This window comes from Ostrinia nubilalis, chromosome 7, assembly GCF_963855985.1.
Source record: "Ostrinia nubilalis chromosome 7, ilOstNubi1.1, whole genome shotgun sequence".
NCBI classification, from domain to species: domain Eukaryota; kingdom Metazoa; phylum Arthropoda; class Insecta; order Lepidoptera; family Crambidae; genus Ostrinia; species Ostrinia nubilalis.
This window is the reverse complement of record NC_087094.1, coordinates 9,109,418-9,130,175: the sequence shown is the minus strand read 5'-3', so window position 1 is coordinate 9,130,175 and position 20,758 is coordinate 9,109,418. Positions and strand designations below refer to the sequence as shown.

Below are 20,758 nucleotides of genomic sequence, written 5' to 3'. Positions count from 1 at the left end.
GGGCCATTATTGTGTCAGTACGTGCTTTTAATAAAGCTCGTAACCGTAATTTGTGGGATAAACCCAACTGATATCACAACTAGGTGGATAGGTGTCTATACTGCCTATTTCTGCGCTTTAGCTCTACTTTACGTTACGGTATACACATAAGATAGTAGAGACGCACTATAATAGGTATCAATTGAAATTGTACGAGACAATATTACAAGTACAAGCTAAAAACAAAACTAATGTAGGTAGTTTCAGTAAAGTATCTACAGCCATCAAGCATTAAAGTAATGTAAAGGTTAGCAATTGGAATTAAAGCAATACATTTTGTAAGGTGATTAGGTACGAACATATTACCCACAATCACATTGTGTGGCATTCCCATTATCGTGATTAAAATCTGCACTCCTGGGTTTACGGATAATTTCGTACACATTCATCATTTATGTACGAGTACTTATGGCTGTAAAAAAGTAAATACACATTGTGTCTCAGTGACTTAACAATACCAACAATACGCCAAGGCATGGGCCATCAGACTAATAATGTTCTTCTTCAAAACTTTTACTAAAAGCAACACTGAAATCCCAAATAAAGTTTTCTATTTTTATTTAATGTTCGCTACCTTAACATTTATACATTATGGAATTTTCCGAGCCTGCAGTGTATTTCCCTCGCACAAGCGTGGTGGATAGAGCCTAAAGATCGCTACCTACATGCATTTTCAACCCGTAGCGAGCGCGATTCCCGCCCGCTTCCTGCAGTCAGTCAGTCAACAGTCGCGTCGCGGCGCCACAGCCGCTTTTCTCGTAGCTTCCCGGTGCTTTGTGAACTCGCTTAGTGAATTGACACTTTATATCTATTCCTACATTGATACGAACCTGTTGAAAGCACGCTGCATAGTTAGTTAGTTTAGGTATTTCACTTTAACTCGTAGCGAACTGAAATTTAGTACGCGTTATTGTAATAAAATTGAATATTTTTTTCGGCACGACACATTGTTTGATTTTTTTTTACATAGGTAACTATTATAATTCACTTTATACTGTAATGCAGTATTGTGTAAGTCTATAAAGCATAGTGTGTAAGCAAGCTAAGTAAGTTTTGAAAACAAACCACTGCCGATACGCAAAACATTTTACTTACGATAGTAAAAAACTTTACGTATTAGAACTAAGAAACAGTCAACCAACTTACCGAGTTGGTAGAGTTTGTGAGGTTCAATCAAAGTGTTGTGGTCGTATTTGAGTTTAACTAAATGTAAAGGGCGGACTGTACTTAGGTACCTATCCCGCCTTTAGAGTTAACATTACCGATATGGAATTTAAACATTCACTTCTCTAGCACTTCACTAGACCTGGTGGTCGGCCAATTTATTTTCATTTTGTAAAAGTTATTTAAATTTTATGAACGCTACATCATCGGTGGTTGGCAGTCTAATAACGTGTTGATATATATAATGAACATTTTTTCCCTGACTGTGTTTTTAAAATATGTAAGTTAATTTTTTTATTCCTTCCTTCGACATAACAAACAAATAATTATTGGTACTCATTATAGAGCGTATGAATCTCAAGGCTGTATAGGCAAGAGGTTTGATTTTACGTGCCCACTAAAATCACTTGCGTTAAATTCTCGCAAACACAAAATATACAAATCGTATGTTCGTGGTGATTAGAAACTTAAAAGATGGCCTTATCCCATGTTTACCCTACCAGTTAACTAGCTTGTAGCGTAAATGTTAACATTTTCATAGAGTTCTTTGTTTTATTGAAGTGAGAGTCCGACCTCTACACCATTTTACGTTACAATGCTGTGAGGTGAGATATGAGGAATTCAATTTAAAAGTTATTTGATTGTTTTTTAAACGGGACCAACAGTTGAGCTGTTTTGGGGTGACTTCTCAAACAAAATTTTATGTAATGTTTAATCAAACCAGGTAGGTTATTATAAGTAATAATATAAAATGGAATATTAATAGTCTGCCTATATTGGTAACATTTAAAGTGAATTAACATACACTGACAATAATTATGATGTCATTTACCTAAAAGTACATGCAGGGCATTTATATGGAGTAACTAGCTATTATAGAAAAGCATGTTTCAGAGATTGCCTTCAGCAAAAACATTTTTACCTCTAATATTCAAATGATATTCCTGAGTTGCTACTTTCCCTACTTTCTACATAATTGCCTTGTACTTAACTGAGTAAGCATAACCATAATCCACTCGTTGGTGGCCTATATTTTTTGTGGGTAATACAAATTGAATGGCCCAATTTGGTAATGCTTTTGTGAGTCAGTCAAATAAAATCGATCGTTAAAATGTGAAGCTGCTCCTAAAGCATCTTTATACTCCACGTGAAGAGGCAGATTATCATGACGTAGAGGAGACCTACTTCAAACATTCCGGTTTGTTAACAAAATCCCGACTAAACGAGGCCTTTGATGATACCACAATACAATTCAAAGGTACATCGTAATTATATGCAAACGTTTGTGAAAGCCTTTTAATAATATTATTTACCTACCTTTGATATAAGGTTCAAATTAAAACAGTCATTTCTTTAACTCATAAAGTTTTGATCGTAAGCACTTATCACGAGTCTTAGGAAAAATATTATTTACAAGAAAGCGCGTGAAAAAAAGTTTTGTGCTTAAGCCGACCCTAAGGCTGGATTTCCACAACGATGTGCTGTGTCATTGAACCGTGTGCGACTGCGAGCATACGGTTTCCATCAATAGGACAACTCAATTACCTTTGACTCGCTCAACTCTGAAAGAACAGGGAGCGTGTATCAGAGTCATGTGTGCGTACGCTCAGTCATGTAGAGAGTTTGTACGAATCGCGACGTCGACGATTGTGTAAAAAATCACATATTTGGTACACTGTTTTACGCGTCGCACTTTCAGATTTCTTACAGAGCTTTTGCGGAAGGATTCACATCGCTATTTCATGTCTACGCATTCTGGCATCGCACAGCTTTAGTGGAAGCATTACCTTAAGCAATTAATGACTTCCTAACTCTGATCGAGAGCCTGTTACGCTCATCTGACGTTCCAATCAAATTATAGATTGCTCTGCGATAGGGCAGATCGGCGGTCCGCTGCGTCCGTGTTTTAAAATAAATAGCCGAATAAGTGAGTTCATTGAGAAATTGCTGCTACGTAAACACACTCATTGTATGAGAATCGCACAGTTTAGTTTAATAAAAGATAAATAAATTACCGGGCTATTTTTATAAAGTTAAAAACCGAACAAAATCCCTGTTCGGTTTGATATAACGCAACCTGATCAGCTATAAAGTCAAAGTCAAGGGCTGATCTTTGCAACGCATTGAAAAGGGCATAATACTTCAACCGTATATAACTTGCGGAAATGTGTAGGCGAATGAGTTTATATCATAGAAAATGTTCAATATTAAGTTACACAAGTTGCCCTTGCCTTGTTTTTGGTGTATGGAATTAGGAACATACCGTTATATGAACACTCAACAACTCTACAATTCATTAGTTATAACTACTTTCATGGCGCTATCGTAAAATTTCAGTTTATTTACTTTAATTTAAAACAGCATAAAATAATTATTAAAATAGATTTCAGATATTGTGACGCTCATTTGTAACGTTATTTTTTTCATCAAATTCTATTTTAGGTTTTTATGAGATGTCTCTACACATAATTTCGTAACACATCGACGTGAAAAGCATCATCAAAGGTGACCACAATATCACATTAAAATGAATAAACTATCCTTGGATTTTTATGATCATACCGATGTATGTAGCAATGAATTAGAACGTAGGATTTTAGTATTGTTTTGAATTCAGACATAGCTGCGTAAAAAATACTGTGGTAAAAGTTTTACCTATCACAATACAGTGAAATGGCAACGGTAGTGTCAATGAGCTCTACAACTTCGCCGAAGAGTTCGTTGGCGAAGCTGGTATTATGCCCCAAACCTAAACCCTTTAAAGTGATGGTCCTGGGACAATCCGGAGTTGGAAAATCAGGTAAGAATCTTCATGAATAAGGGAGGACTTTACAATTTTAAAGGAAAATTCTAAGGAAATATCTACTTATAGACTATTTACGAAAGTATTAATCCAAAGGTTGTTGTCTGTTCCGGTTATTTCACCCTTACCTATATCCGTAAATGTCGCTTCTATTATAATATTGTGTTGTTGTTATGATTAGATAGGTCAATGAGTTTACTCGTGTCGTCGTACCTATAGATAGTATAATGTTGAATCCTGCTTGTTAAAAGTAATTATGTACAAACAATTAAAATTAATTTGTTTATGTTACAGCATTGGTGGTCAGGTTCATAACTCGGCGTTTCATCGGTGAATATGACCCAACCCTGGAAAAGGTGTACGTTTTCCAAACTGTCATTGACAACGAAATGGTTTACTTCGAAATTTTGGACTCTGCTGGCGAATCCCACGTATGTAGAGCATGTTGCTTTGTTTGAATACTGCAGTAATTAAAAAAGGTTCCAAAAAATTTCAAAACAATTTCGTTTACAGGAAAGCGAGTATGCGAATTTGGAGAGTAATATCAGATGGGCTGAAGCATTCATCCTGATGTACTCGGTGACTGATAAGTGCTCCTTCGACGAGTGCCACCGGCTCAAGTTTCTCATAAACTACAACAAGAGACGACGGCGACTTACAAGCAAGGTCTGTCTATACAGGGTGTCCCAAAAACAATGGATAACCCTGTAACCATCGATAGGCCTCGCCATGGTCTCCCTAACGTCCAATTTTGACCCCAGTAAAAATATCACCGTTTTCAAGATTTTTAAGTTTTTGTGCATTTTTAGAAAATTGCCACCTGCGATTACTTTTTCTCATGCCATTTCTACAAATGAGGATACTTTTCAATCTAGTTTTTTTCCTTATCACAAGGGATAGTTGGGCTATCAAAAGAAAAGATTAAAGTTCAACAAACTAGTTTAAAAGTATGAAAATTTTAAGAAATTGCAGAGAAGAAGGAAAAATTAATTCATTGCCTTGCACTTTTGATCAGCCGTCGTGTAAAAAAAATGTAGGAAGACCATCGTGCCCATTACCTTAAAAACTTCCTTGGTTAATTGAGATTCTAAAAAGGTATCACAAGCCTATGTATTCTGTATTATTTTTATCTTATGGCTACTTGAATAGCAACTAGTATGAAAACTGCAAAAATGAGTTTTTCTCGTAATAGTTAAACTAGGACTGCATAGTGGCATTAAATACAAATGGATAATTTTTAGCGTAGGAATTTTAATAAAGCAACATTTTATCATCACCATCATCATCATTTCAGCCATAGGACGTCCACTGCTGAACATAGGCCTGTACCCCAATGATTTTCATAATGACCGCTTGGTAGCGGCCTGCATCCAGCACCTTCCTGCTTACCTTTATGAGGTCGTCGGTCCACTTTGTAGGTAGACGTCCTACGATGCGCTTTGCGGTACGTAGCCTCCACTTGAACCCTGTTGCCCCATTGGCCGTCCGTTCTGCGTTTTTGTGATTACTTAATTTTTGTTTTAAACCTTATAAATGTGCCTATAGACAGATACCCGTGATAATACACGGCTCGGAAACGTGGATTTTTTGGACAGCGTGCTATGGAAGGGGCTATGCTCGGGTTTCTTCTCGAAACCGTATCAGAATTTAGGAGATCCGTAAACGAGCTAAAGTCGCTGACATAGCTCGACGGATCAGCAAGCTGAAGTGGCAATAGGCAGGGCACAGTAGGTTGCAGAACTGAGGCAGCAGGGTTAAAGTGGAGGCTACGTACCGGAAAGGACGTCTACCTACAAAGTGGACCGACGACCTCATAAAGGTAAGCAGGAAGGTGCTGGATGCAGGCCGCTACCAAGCGGTCATTATGAAAATCATTGGGGTACAGGCCTATGTTCAGCAGTGGACGTCCTATGGCTGAAATGATGATGATGATGATGATGATAAAATGTTGCTTTATTAAAATTCCTACGCTAAAAATTATCCATTTGTATTTAATGCCACTATGCAGTCCTAGTTTAACTATTACGAGAAAAACTCATTTTTGCAGTTTTCATACTAGTTGCTATTCAAGTAGCCATAAGATAAAAATAATACAGAATACATAGGCTTGTGATACCTTTTTAGAATCTCAATTAACCAAGGAAGTTTTTAAGGTAATGGGCACGATGGTCTTCCTACATTTTTTTTACACGACGGCTGATCAAAAGTGCAAGGCAATGAATTAATTTTTCCTTCTTCTCTGCAATTTCTTAAAATTTTCATACTTTTAAACTAGTTTGTTGAACTTTAATCTTTTCTTTTGATAGCCCAACTATCCCTTGTGATAAGGAAAAAAACTAGATTGAAAAGTATCCTCATTTGTAGAAATGGCATGAGAAAAAGTAATCGCAGGTGGCAATTTTCTAAAAATGCACAAAAACTTAAAAATCTTGAAAACGGTGATATTTTTACTGGGGTCAAAATTGGACGTTAGGGAGACCATGGCGAGGCCTATCGATGGTTATAGGGTTATCCATTGTTTTTGGAACACCCTGTATATTCTCCATACTTAGGTATTTTATGAACCTATAAATACCTCCATCAATAATATTACTTACCTGCCTGTATGATATTTATTAGAGAAACACTGACCATGTCTTAAACGTCTATAGCATAAATTATAAATAACTTGAAAAAATCGAACTGCCTAAGGCGGGAATCGAACGCACGACCTTTCGCTTACCGGGCGACTGCTCTTCCATCTGAGATACTTAGACATTGGATGAACCAGTTCTATAATAACATAACTTAGATCGGTCGTCGGTGAACTGTCGTATCGGTTGTGCGTTAACTGAGTTCAACAGTAGCTCTGCTATCTACCCACATTATGCCCTTAAAAAAGTGTTCATCGTGTAAGAAAAACATAACGAAAAAAACGCCCGGCCTGGAATGCAGTCGATGTAATAGGATTGTACATGCGGATCCGGTATGCTCGAAGCTGTCAAATAAGCAGTTAAACACTCTTCGAAATGCTACGAGTTTTGAATGGAGTTGTGAAGACTGTCTCCAGAACCTATCCCGAAGGTCATCCTTCTTTATCCCTGAAGAAGATGCCGACGACGAGTCCGACTCAGGTCACATTATCAGCGGACATCCTACCCTAGATACGAGCAAGTTGGTTGAAGACATCAATCGTGAACTCAAAAAAACTCTAAAAGAAGAATTAAGAACCCTGGAGTCGTCACTAGAATTTCTTAGCGACCAGATTGGAACCATGGAGAAATCCTTAAAAAACCAAGACAATAGGATTAAAGACCTCGAAAACAAAAATAAGGACCTTAACAACAAGAACAAAAATCTAGAACTTAGAATGGCCGTACTGGAACAAGGTATGCAACAATTTGAACAAAAAAGTTTGTCAACATCAGTAGAGATTGCCGGCCTAACAGACGTTCCTGCCCAAGATATAAACAAAGTACTTAGTACCATTGCTACAAAACTAGATGTCAACGAATCTGATGTACAGTCATCCCGGCGCATTACAACAGGGAAAGACAAACCAGAAATTCTCCTAATCGAAATGAAATCTCATACAGCAAAGAACCAATGGATTTCAGCCAGCAAAGAGAAACGTATTACTGTGGGAGCCGTACTGCCCGATGCGCCTAAAGAAAACGTTAATAATCGAATCTTCGTTAGGGAAGCCCTCACAAAGCCAATGAAAACACTTCTGTACAATGCAAAACATCAACTGCGAGACTCGTTCAAGTTCGTATGGTACAAGGATGGAAAGGTATGTGCACGAAAAACCAGTGACAGCAAAATACACTACCTCAGGTCCTTGACAGACCTAAAAATTATATATGAACAAGCCTCGAAGCCTGCCTCAGCCCCAGCTTAATAAACAACTGTGTAGCGTACTACTTACTATTCACTTCTTTTGTTTTTAAATTTTTTATATTTATTTTTATTGTAACTTCTCATTTTTACTATGGATAATTATCACATCTATACTTATAATAAATCTGTAGAGAGGTCAATTCTGTACATGAAATATATTTTCAAAATAACTATCAGGGGGTGATTAGTGATCGATACTGATGCCAAAAATGCAATCAGTAAAATTTTTGTCTGTCTGTCTGTCTGTCTGTCTGTCTGTCTGTCTGTCTGTCTGTATGTTCCTTATAGAAACAAAAACTACTCTACGGATTTTAACGAAACTTGGTACAATTATTCTTCATACTCCTGGGCAGGTTATAGGATACTTAGGAATTCCCACGGGAACGGGCATTAGCGGGAAAATCCTTTTGTATGAAAAATCTAAACCGCTTAAGTTAGACGCTTGAAATTTGGCAAGCAGGTACCTTAGTAAACTTAAAGCTTAGTTATAACAGGATATTGCAAAATTCCTACGGGAACGGGAATTAGCGAGAAAAAACATTTGTATGAAAAAATCTAAGCCACGTAACATAGACGCTTGAAATTTGGCATGCAGGTACCTTAGTAAATTTAAAGCTTAGTTACAACAGGATATTGCAAAATTCTCACGGGAACGGGAGTTCGGGAAAAAACATTTGTATGAAAATATCTAAACCGCGTAAGTTAGACGCTTAAAATTTGGCATGCAGGTACCTTAGTAAACTTAAAGCTTAGTTACAACAGGATATTGCAAAATTCCCACGGGAACTGGAATTAGCGGGAAATTCCTTTTGTATGACTGACTCACTGACATACCCACGCACAGCCTAAACGGCTAAACGTAGGCACTTGAAATTTATAAGGGACGTAGCTTAGGTACCGTAGAGGTGCACTAAGAAAAGAATTCCCGAAATTCCCACAGGAACAGGAATTACCGGGAAAATCCTTTTGTATGAAAAATCTAAACCGCTTAAGTTAGACGCTTGAAATTTGGCATGAAGGTCTCTTAGTAAACTTAAAGCTTAGTTACAACAGGATATTGCGAAATTCCAACGGGAACGGGAGTTAGCGGGAAAAAACATTTGTATGAAAAAATCTAAACCGCGTAAGATAGATGAAGGGGGTAAAATGGGATCCACGCGTACGAAGTCGCGGGCGGCCGCTAGTTAAGGAATATTTCGATTGTACTTCTATTAATGACTTTTATAAACAACTACCTACCCATATTCATTTAAACTTCTCTTGTCTGCATATTAATATAAGATCCTTAATTAAAAATCATATTAAACTACTTCAAGTTATTAATAATTGTCCCATGGCACTGGACATAATTGTATTGACAGAGGTGGGTATATCTGATAACATCTCTAATCTATTTAACATACCCGGGTATAACATGCACACGCAACTACGTACCAACAAAAGAGGCGGTGGAATAATAATCTACACAAAAAGTTACCTAAAATTTACACCGCTTCATATAAAATCATTCACCTTCGAAAGCATATTTGGTATACTAAATCTCGGTAATAGTACCACTGTGGTTGTGTGTGCTATTTATAGACCACCCTCGTCCAATAAAACAATGTTTGTTAAAGAGCTAGGTAACTGCATTTCCCGCGTTGAATCAAAATGTAACTTACTTGTCGTGGGGGACGTAAATATAGACCTAAAAACTCCCTCATCATTCAAAGACTCATATTTGGAAACAATGAGCGAGTGTGGCTTAATGTGTGGAGTCACAGATTACACTAGAATAGAAAAAAAACTAAATGTTGTAACTAAATCCTGCATTGACCACATTTTTGTCCGACTCCCTACATTTGAACCGCACTCCGCTGTGACCGATCTCGTACTGGCAGATCACCGCGCAGTCGTGCTCGCTTGCGTCAGCGATGCCGCACGGAATGATATACGGGGTGTCTCAAAAAATGTTTTGAACTACAATACCTATAATCAGGAACTGAGTAGGATAGAATGGAACCAAACAAATAATATGAAAACCTCTAATGAAATAATTGAATTTATCTCTCGTTCATTTAAACATGCACAAAAGTCCTCGTCATCGTGCATCACGTACCATCAACACCAAAAACGATTTCGCGTACCCTGGGTAAATAATAATATCAAACGACTATGTGAAAAACGCGATAGGCTATTTACTTTATGGAAAAAGAACCCTACAAATCCACAACTAAGACTCGACTATAATAAAGCGCGTAATACAGCTCACAGGGTATTAGAAAATTATAGAAACTCATATTATATAAAACAAATTGGGGATAACTTCAGAAATACCAAAAAAGTATACCAAATAATTAATCAGATGCTAGGTAGAATTTCACTGTCCATTGATAAGGCAATTTTGAATGCCTTTGACTCACAAGGATTAACAATGAAAGACATTGCCAATAACTTTGCCAATGGTTTCGATGAAGCTGTCAAAACTATCATACCAAAATGTACTGTTAAATTGTTAGACGTGGGTTCCACAGACCTGCAAGTAAACTCGAGTATTCGTTTTCAGAAAGCTACAAATGCTAATGTACACAAAATTATTAAAAATCTTAACTCCAATAAAGCTCCAGGCGTTGATGATATTAAAATCTCGGATATTAAAATGGCAGGAAAAGGTATATCTACGGCCATAGCAAATCTTATAAATTGCAGTGTGATGGAAGGACTATACCCAGATACTCTAAAAATAGGCTGTGTGCGGCCAATCTTCAAGAAGGGCAAGAAGGACGAATATTCTAACTACCGTCCAATAACTCTCCTTCCAACCATTGATAAGATAGTTGAAAAGTTTATCTGCGAACAAATCCATAAGTACTATAGAAAGCACGAAATTATTTACCATAACCAGTTCGGATTTCAACAGGGTAAAGGTACCTCAGATCTTCTCTCTAAGTTTACGGACGAGGTTAACGAAAATCTAAACTGTAAAAAAAATGTTCTTGTTCTCTTTATAGATTTTTCACGCGCGTTCGATACGCTAGACCACACTAAACTTTTAAAAAGACTCGAGAGCTCTGGCATACGCGGGCCGTTACTGAATTGGTGCAAAAACTATCTTATAAATCGAAAATATACCGTCAAAATATGTAATACGCATAGTGATACTATTGACGCTGTGCATGGAACAGCACAGGGTTCAGTCCTAGGGCCATTGCACTTTCTGTCATATGTGAATAGTATGAGTAGTGTTGTAATCAACTGCACTTGTTATCAATACGCCGATGACACTTGCCTGGTGATTGGTCGAAATAATCTGGAGGAGGCTTACGAGCTACTTCAAACTGACTTTAACAACCTCGCCATGTGGTGCCATGATGCTGGCCTAGTTCTAAATGCAGGTAAAACTAAATTATTGCACATTAAGTCTCCGCATCAAAAGCACTCCCCGGGGGGACTACTGATAGCTCATGATCACAATTGTATCCATTCTACCACCCCATTGGGGTGTGAATGTCCTTCCATCGAGCTGGTTGACTCGTATACGTACCTTGGGCTTATTATAGACAATAAATTGAACTGGGGTCTTCATAATAGAACACATATGCAATAAATTGAGGCAGTTCCTGGCCAACGTGTGTATCCTAAAAGATCGTATCCCATACAAAGTTAAATTAACCCTATATAACTCGCTCGCTGAATCCTATATCCAGTACGGCTTAAGTAGTTATGGTCGCTCTTACAACAGTTACTTAAACAACATTCACAAGCTTCAACTAAGAATATTAAAACGAATAGTTTCTAACGTAATTAGAGAACAATTTAAGGATAATGAAACTGGAATATTTAATCACTGTAAAGTTTTGCCTGTTCAACTCCGATTCAAGTATAATATTTTAAAAGAACAATATTTTAATACAACATTTCGTAAGAAAGTAGAACACCCGGTATTTACTCGTGCTATTGCCCGTGAGCGCCTACAGACAACACAAGCTCGGAATGTGTATGGTGAGCGAACGACGCAGTACTTGGTTCCGCGACTTATTAACGAACTAAACGCTACTTTAAAAGATAATTTAAATGAAAATAACATTAAGTCCAAGCTAAGGTCGTTTTTTCTGGAACATATTTCATAGCGGAAATGCATTTGCCTAGTATGGGTACGACTTATACGAACAAATTATATAGTAACCTCTTGGTAAATCGGCTCGACAGGGATGCCTATCTATGAAAATTGTAACTTTTATTATGTTTTTTCTTTGTTTCTTTGTAGAACGCAACTGTTTGATTACTAATTTAATAGACTGACCGCATCAAGCATTGCAAACAAACCTCAGTGGTTTATGCCAATGCATTTAATTGTAATATGTTTAAGAACTTCCTTTGTAAAATGATAATAAATGAAAAAAAAAAAAAAAAAAAGATAAATGTACGTAAAAAGTTCCAATGCTTGTTTCTAAAAGTTTTGGATGTTTGAATCTACACTAAAATAACCACTAACTACGAAGCCTTGCTCGCGGCTACAGCATGAATTTCGGTTAGACAAAGACAAAGGCGCATACCTAGCCCGAGAATATTTGCAAGCAGTGGAGCATTCCGAAGGTGTAGGAGATTTTAGAAACGAAACAATAGTTATAATGTGCCTCATACTGCTGTAATTTTTAAAGTTTTTTGAAATAGAAATACTGAAAATTGTGAAGATGAAGGAAGGTGATTACAGTTTTGGTACTATTCTAAATATAAAGTAAGTATTTTTTTACAATCAAATTGCAGCATATTTTAACTGATGATTAAAATAGATATTTATTGACATTGTGCACTTTCCTTTTAAGCACAAATATGTAGTCTTCAAAATTTTCCGTTTGGTAATTAAGGCCTTGAGTTTAGTACCCACTTTATCAATTTTATTAGGAACGTCATGAGCATAAAGTGAAAGAAAATAGGTCACTCGTAAATTCCCCTTTTAATCAAATTGGATCAAATCACATTCCCCAATAAAATCTTGCAGAATAAAATTGAAAAGCTTATTGAGTTTCTCGTGAAACGGTTCTGCGTGGGAACCTTCTTGCCGCCCAACTGTCTAGAAGTCATTTAATTTAAATATTTTTTTCATGAGGTACTACTTCCTCCTAATTCGTTTTATATCTCATAAATAATAACTCTTAAGTTTTACGTAAGTATGTTAATAGGTACGTAAAGCTGAAAACCTAGAACGTAGTTACGCCCCATTACATTTACAGACAGACGCTTTTAATTTACTAAGTAAATAACGAATACCAAATAGCTAAATTGATTAATACACACATAGGTTAGGTACACCGTACACCTACTTCCGAGTAGTTTAGTTTTATCGGTACAGCCGTAACGGTTGATTTTCCTAGAGTTAAGGTAGGTAATTAAAATGTTTTTATACATACGATATATTATCTTCACGACAGTACATTGATTCATGACCTTTACATTTTATATGCAATATAAATGTACCAAAATCACTTCGGTGGGTCAAATGGGCCTACTTCGAGAAAAAAGCAACTTGTAGTAAAAGTTTACTACGACCAGTACCTCTAGTACGAAAAACTTTCGAGTTCGTTTCGTTGCGTATTCAAAGTGTCATCGAAAAATTTTGTATGAAAAATTAAACAGCGCCCCCTAGGGCGGCTATAATATAGGGCTATAATATATTTGAATACGCAACGAAACGAACTCGAAAGTTTTTCGTACTAGAGGTACAGGCAACAAACTTCGTTTCGATACTTAACTCTTTAACGAGAACAAAATACTCTTGTACGCCGAAGCTACTACATTACACAAAGAATGTTTTAATCATCATTTTTTTCTAGCAAGCATTCTTATAAATTCTAAATGTTTCTTTCTTTCTTTCTTTCTTTCTAATAATGCTTTGTTTTAAGTCTCTGAAATACCTAAGTCAATTGCCATAGTATTATTCAAAGTATCTAACTGCCTGTTTAGATTTCATTCAACAATACACTTTTGAGTGTACCTTATAATCTAGACATCTAGGTTTGTAATTAGGTATGTACATAAATTAGTTTAGACAGAGATGTAGGTACATCAACTAACTACTTAGTGCCGATTTAATCCGGTTATGATCTCTACATACTATTCACAGTACCAACGCGTAGCTTATCTACGGGTGTATGAAACTATTATACAATGTGTATTAAATGAATTAAATTGTCATGAGAAAGTAAAATAAGAAATAAATATTTTTTACGTTTACTTACTAAACTAAAAACACAGTCACAAATAGACGTCCGCCTAACTTTAGGTAGGCGAGAAGTAGAAGAAAAAGTTTTTACTTTTTATTGTATTCAAACACTTCCTTAACTCACGCAAAAGTTCTTTGGGACTTTGAAAGTATGTAGGAAATATAAAGAGAGAATTTCTGCGATATACCTACTTACGACATTTTTTCTTGGGAACTTCCAGGACAGCGTAATGGAGACACCCGTGGTGCTGGTGGGAAACAAGGCGGACCAGACTGGGGACCGCATGGTGTCGACGGAGGAAGGCCAGCGCCGCAGCAAGGAGATCGGCTGCGTTTGCTTCCACGAGATATCTGTGAGGGAGAGTATCGACCAGGTTGGTTTTAACATATTCATCAACTAAAACCTTGCAATAAAAAGATCTATTGTTTTAAAAACACAACCGAATTGAGAACCTCCTCCTTTGGTTGAAATCGGCTGAAAACTCACAAACGATACTAAAAAGAGAAACATTTGTTGTAATATTTATACTTACTGAATAAACTTCACAAAATCGGAAACACGTTTCTTGTACTAAATTTATATGTAGAAGACAACAAAAGCTTCAATTTCAGTTACTAACAATTTCTCCGAACAAAAAATACCTTTAAAGTTAAAGTTCGTATATTGGGGCAGAAGAAGAATACAATCACAACTGTTGAACAAAGAACTTAGCTACGGCTTTATACTTAAATCAAGAAAAGTTTGCTAAGTAGGTATGTAGGTACTTACCTGTTGGAAAAACCTTGATACTCCACCTTTTTATTGGGGCCAAAAAGAAATGAGAAGCATTTTGTTTGTAAAACTTATAAAGCCGTAGGAGCCGTTTGTGAAATTGTGTGGATACCTATTGGTCCCATGTAGCTTCTAAGACACTGCCTATTAATTAGGAATTGTAACATTCTTATTTTCGGTGCTTTACGCCGATTTTTATTAAAACATGCATTTACGAGTATTAGATACTGTACCTATATAACTACTAGTATACCAGCAAGTTAACCAGTTACAAAAATTTACGCGTCGTATCTTGTATAACCGTTATATTTCACGGAAAAGTAAAGGAAGTAGGTGTGTTGTTCTTTTTAAGAAAGACCTGCGAGTACCTAGTATGTAAGAAATATAATATATATTATCCCAATAATTATCATACCACAATTTTGTTAAACTTTCACATAGCTAATAATTTGAGTTGTAATATTAAGTAATTTCACACGAACTTCCCGGTTCGCGCATAAAATACAAAGCTTACGTGAGATTTCCAACTCCGGATAACTTTGACGGTTGCCCAAATTGAATTATGGTTGTACAGTCGGAACAAAAAGTATTATTCGCATTCATTTCTTATGAATTTACATTACCTACCTTTATCAAATTTTATTGCTTATTTATTAAATAGTTATTATTAAATGTGTATTTTCATTCAACAGCTAATGAATTAAAGTTAATATAAAACAGTACCTACATTAGATTATGTGTAGAGAATAATAATATAGGCCATTCTATCATCCTTGTTTTATTCTCCACGTTTACCAGCTTAGTGCCAACTTTACAGAATAATCAATTTGAGACCAATTTAACTTTACCGTAATCCCATTTCAAGTTCGGCATGTTTACGACGTATTCAATTTGATCCAAATTATAATAGCTAATCTAACTATTAGAGACTATGGTAGAGTATTACAATATGTCAGCAAAAGTTTCAAACTTTTGATGACGGTGTGCCATACTTGGCGGATGCTAGGAGGCACTGCAAACATGTAATAGCCATGTATAGACGACGGCACATCAAGCTAAACACATTGACGTCCTATGCAGTTGCAATAGGTACTATTATGTAGGTTATGCAACAAAAAATCGGATGTGCTGCTGTAGACTGGACCGTGATGATGGAAGATATTAAGTCCTCCTTGAGTGTACCTACCAGATACACTTAGGAGTTGCAGTCTTATACATTCATATTCAACGTTTCATATTCATGCAAGATTTATAATATAATTTAAAACATACACGTTAAAAGCGACTTGAATATCTCATTATTTTCATTTCCCAAATATTATGTTCAAGGTGTGGAGCGTGTTCCGCGACGCGCGTCGTTTCTGGCGCGTGTGTAACAAGTGGCCGCGCGGGCGCACGGATGCGGACTTACATCCGACGGCTCTGGGGCGCCCTCTCGCGCGCGCTGTATCTGACACCACGCCCGAACCAGCTGCCGCTACAGCACCTTTTTGTAAGTTCCTTCTTATCGTTTACAGTTATACAGGGTGGAAACGATAAGTGATCTCACTCGATTTATTTCTAAACTATACATGATATTGAAAAACTGGTTACTGACCCTGAAAGTGTTTCACGAGCTCTTTCCAACGGTACCAAACCAAACATTGGTTTAGGCTTTACTTGCTATAATATTATCAAGAGATGAGTATCATGACTGTGGTAGTACTAAATGTATGGAAGAAAGAAACATTGAAATTTTGAATAGATCCAGTTTATTATGTAACCTACTATTGATGCCATTGGATAGAGCTTGTGAAGCACTTTTAGAATCAGTAACCAGTTTTACGATATCATGTGTAGTTTTTAATATAATGTGACTACGAAATGTATGGAAGCTGGAAACATTGAATTTTCAGATAGATCCAGTTTATTCTGTAACCTATTATAGAGCACATGAAGCACTTTCAGGATCAGTAACTAGTTTTTTGGTATCTTGTCTTAGTTTAGAAATAATCGAGTGAGATCACTTATCGTTTCTACTCTGTATAATTTATTTTATAAAATACCTCTACACGTATTGGAATAAATTCGAAACACTACTACATGAAGTTAATTTCTTTCGTAGCAGAAAATTACACGTTTTCAGCTTCGAAAAACTACGAGTAATCTTTTTCGTAGAATTTTCGTAGCACTACAGACTGCTACGTAATGTTTACGACTGCTACAACATTTTCGTAGATTTTTCGTAGCATTTGCTTTTCTTTCTCTACTACACTTCTACTGCTACATCTTTTTCGTAGCGTTTGCTACGTCCTTCTAAGCTCTCCCTTTTAAGCTGACTGGTACCAAAATATTTTCGTAGCACTTGCTACGAATATTATTTTGCTTCGTTATTTTTTAATATCTTCTGAGTTAATAGAGGAATCGAACATGTCGCTTCTCAATATTTGCGAGTTGTTTCGATAGAAGAGCAACAAAAATAACGTTTTATTACTAACTGGGCACCAAAATGCTAGATGATTGGTGTGATTGATAAAAATATTGATACATACATGTTCATGTTTTTCAAGGCCGTCGCTGGACAGAGGTGGATCTCGAAGAGGAAGACGAAGTGAGCGTAGCCCGCAGCGACTCCACATCCTCGTCGGGCAAGTCTGAAGGCGCGGAGGAGTTCAGGGCGCGCGCCAGCACCGATTCCCGGCTGCCCCCGCGACCCTCGCGGCCGCGCCATCCGCCCCCGGGCCGCTCCCACGCGCCCCCAGTCCGGAGGATGAGTGTGGCGATGAGAGGAAACAACGCTAGCACCTATTAGCTTACCAAATGTACGCCTGTAGATGTATATTCAATTTTGATACAACATGCAAGAATGCGATTATTTCGCTACGAACCTTAAACTACATGTGTATAAAAATATTTATTTAATGTAATTTATGTAAGTATGTGACTTTATTGAAACACACTAAAGATTTTTACACTGTATATCTAGAGGCAGTGTATTGTATAATGATGTACCTATTTTTAACATTTATAAACGATTTTGTCAAACTGGCAGCTAAATAGAGAACTAAGCAACTATAATTAGTAGTCTGTAGCACCTTAGAGAGTGCCTTTGAATGAAAACTTGGTCCCAATTGAGAATGTTACTAGGTATGCAAAATCACTTGAAACCTATGTTACAGTTAAGCTTTTACATTTACAAATACATTAGTTTTTATTTCATTCAAAAATACCCAGTAGTTATGATTTTATAGGCATTCAAAGTTCGCCTAAATATTGAGTCCCGCCGACGGTCACGTGACCCCGTGTGACGTACATTCACAGCGTCCGCTCACTAGAAAACGGATATAAACATACTTAAATATTTTTTTTTTTGTAAATACAAACTTATTATACATATTAACACCCAGACCCATCACAGAAATTAAAATTGAACCAAACCCAAACTTGATGCGATTGTGTCGTTTTATTGCGAATTACCTTCCAGCTCCATCATTAGACCCCGATTACTATATAGAATTAAAATACTCATCAATACAAAACGAACGAGCCCAAACTCGATGCATTTAAGTCGTTTTATTATAGAGTTCCTATGGCCACCTTCCAGCTCCATCATCAGATCAGCTCCATGTCATCATAATATTGCATGGTCATCCAAATCACATGTGTTTGCGAAATTTCAGCTTAATCGGTTGCCTGGAAGTGGGTCTTAATTCAGTTTGCAAGATTCCACCCATACAAATATGAGCCAGTCGTTGTAATATGACGTCACGCGCATAAAATGGCGGGCCGGCCGCCGCCCGCACTTTTAAAATTCAATATCTTGGAAACTAATTAACGTATCGAAATAATTATTTCACGTGTATTTTTTATTTTTAACAGAGAATACAGAAAGCTAAAAAACAAAATTAGTGAACATTCTTCATTGTGCGTGATGCTGTTACCAACCAATACATCTAGCCATATGTAGCCCCCTCTCTCTCTTTAAAGAATCCTTGGCTTGGATTTCAAACGTACTCTCAAAGAGATAAGTAAATATTTAATAGGTATGAATTTATTTGTGACTTGGGTCCAGTAAAATGAATGAGTAAAATTTAATGTCGACTACACATCAGCCATTTTTTCGAAAAATAGTACCAATTTCATGTTAGCGATGCAGTTTCAAGACTTTCATAACCTTTTATATGTTTATTTATAAACAAAGAATCATTGGACCAAATGATTTCATAAAGGTATTACAGGATGGCCTGGGTCAATATTTTTTAACTCTTACTTGGAAAGGTCCAAGCAAAGGGAATGCTATTCAGACTCTCCAGACTTTCCATACGAATCAGAAATGAGAGAAGTTTCGTAGGACGGCGGAAAAATAGCTCATACTCGTAGAACTATTATGGTCTTTAGGGGAAGAAACTTATACTGGACCGACGATCTGGTGAAGGTCCTGGGAAGCACCTGAATGCGGGCATCGCAGGCAGGACTGGTTGTTGTGGAAATAATTGAGAGAAACATTTGTCCAGCTATGAGTATATTTTAGTAGAAACGAATATTAAAATAATTGATGGCTATTATAGATATGTAAAATTACTTCTCGTACCTGTTAATTTTATGTACCAAAGAAAAATACAACTTTCCTTTGCATGTGATGTAGGTATTATTTATTGATGTAATTGTTTGATAGTTTTTATAATATGTTACGGTTTCGTTAAGGTTTAATGTGAAAAATATTATATCTTGTAATATATTTTTCACACGTGTAAAGGGTTTTCTATGTACTATGTATAATCTTTAATGCTTAATGTCTATGTAGTATAAGCATGAAAACTGTATTTCAGCTTGTAATGCAAATATTTGTGTATTATTGTTCATCTGATGTCATAATATAAATAGAATGAACTTTCCAAGTCCATTACGAATACATAATGTATATTTTTGTAAAGAAATATATACCCAGTTCAACAAATAAATACAATATAAGTAGGTATTCTTAATAAATGTCTATTTCTACCTCGATTCGGTTTTGCAGGCAAAAGCCCTCATAAAAAATATACTATTTAGAGTGGTTAGGTATTCTGTAACAGGAACCATACCTATTTGTATAATATGAATGAATGACGAAGTACTTAAAGTATTAAATAAATGTATTCCATTTGTATGATAGAATGTTACATGAAAAATCTTAAACAGTGTTAAGCATGATATAGATAGATAGAATATATATATAATTAATTGATTACTGATATGCAATTGAATATGAGATTCTAATTCGTTTAATTTTGAGGATTTGATTGTATAAACTTATAACAATTGAACGTTTATTCATTTAAAAAATATAAATTTTATTCTAAGTAAGACAAAGTTATTTATTTTCATTGAACTTCTAGGAATGTTAGCAGAAAATTATAACTAATGCCTACCTATCTACTTCGAGGTCAAAAGACATTCCGTACATAGAGATTAAGTTGATTTATCAGCTAATAAGTGGGTAGATAGGTACCCAGAACGTGTTGATTTGAAAGTTGCAACTCTCCCTGACCCCTACTGGCACTAAGACGAGATTAGCATGATTAGTAATTATTGCCACATTCAGCTAGAAATGTTCACGTGACGTCACAGAATTATCTAGTTGACTCATGGCAACTAGACGGTTGAAAATCCGTCTATTATCACTATGATACCAGCGGATTTTTGAAAGCTCATTATAAACAGCTACTTACTGATAAACATAGCAAGTATCATATCATATCGCTGGTGGACTAAAGTCCAAACTCGCTGTCTTTCACGCTACTATCTCTGGCAAATTAAATTATGTACATAATATACGTTTATACGTATAATAACATAAAAAATCGTCAAAAATTTACACTTTATGATCGGATATCCTCTCGGAATAAACAAAAATAACTACTGTATCACTCTATTCATA

At 36.2% G+C, this 20,758-nt stretch overlaps 1 protein-coding gene across 1 annotated transcript; it reads left to right on the top strand.

The window, feature by feature from the left end:
- Positions 1–792: 792 nt before the first annotated feature.
- On the top strand, positions 793–18,773 carry LOC135073221 (ras-related and estrogen-regulated growth inhibitor). Its single transcript, XM_063967319.1, has 7 exons — positions 793–904; positions 3,821–4,003; positions 4,301–4,437; positions 4,520–4,672; positions 14,309–14,461; positions 16,189–16,351; positions 17,409–18,773. Exons 2-7 carry the CDS (start codon positions 3,877–3,879, stop codon positions 17,648–17,650), a joined length of 975 nt encoding a protein of 324 aa, XP_063823389.1. The 5' UTR covers positions 793–904; positions 3,821–3,876; the 3' UTR covers positions 17,651–18,773.
- The last annotated feature ends 1,985 nt before the right edge of the window (positions 18,774–20,758 follow it).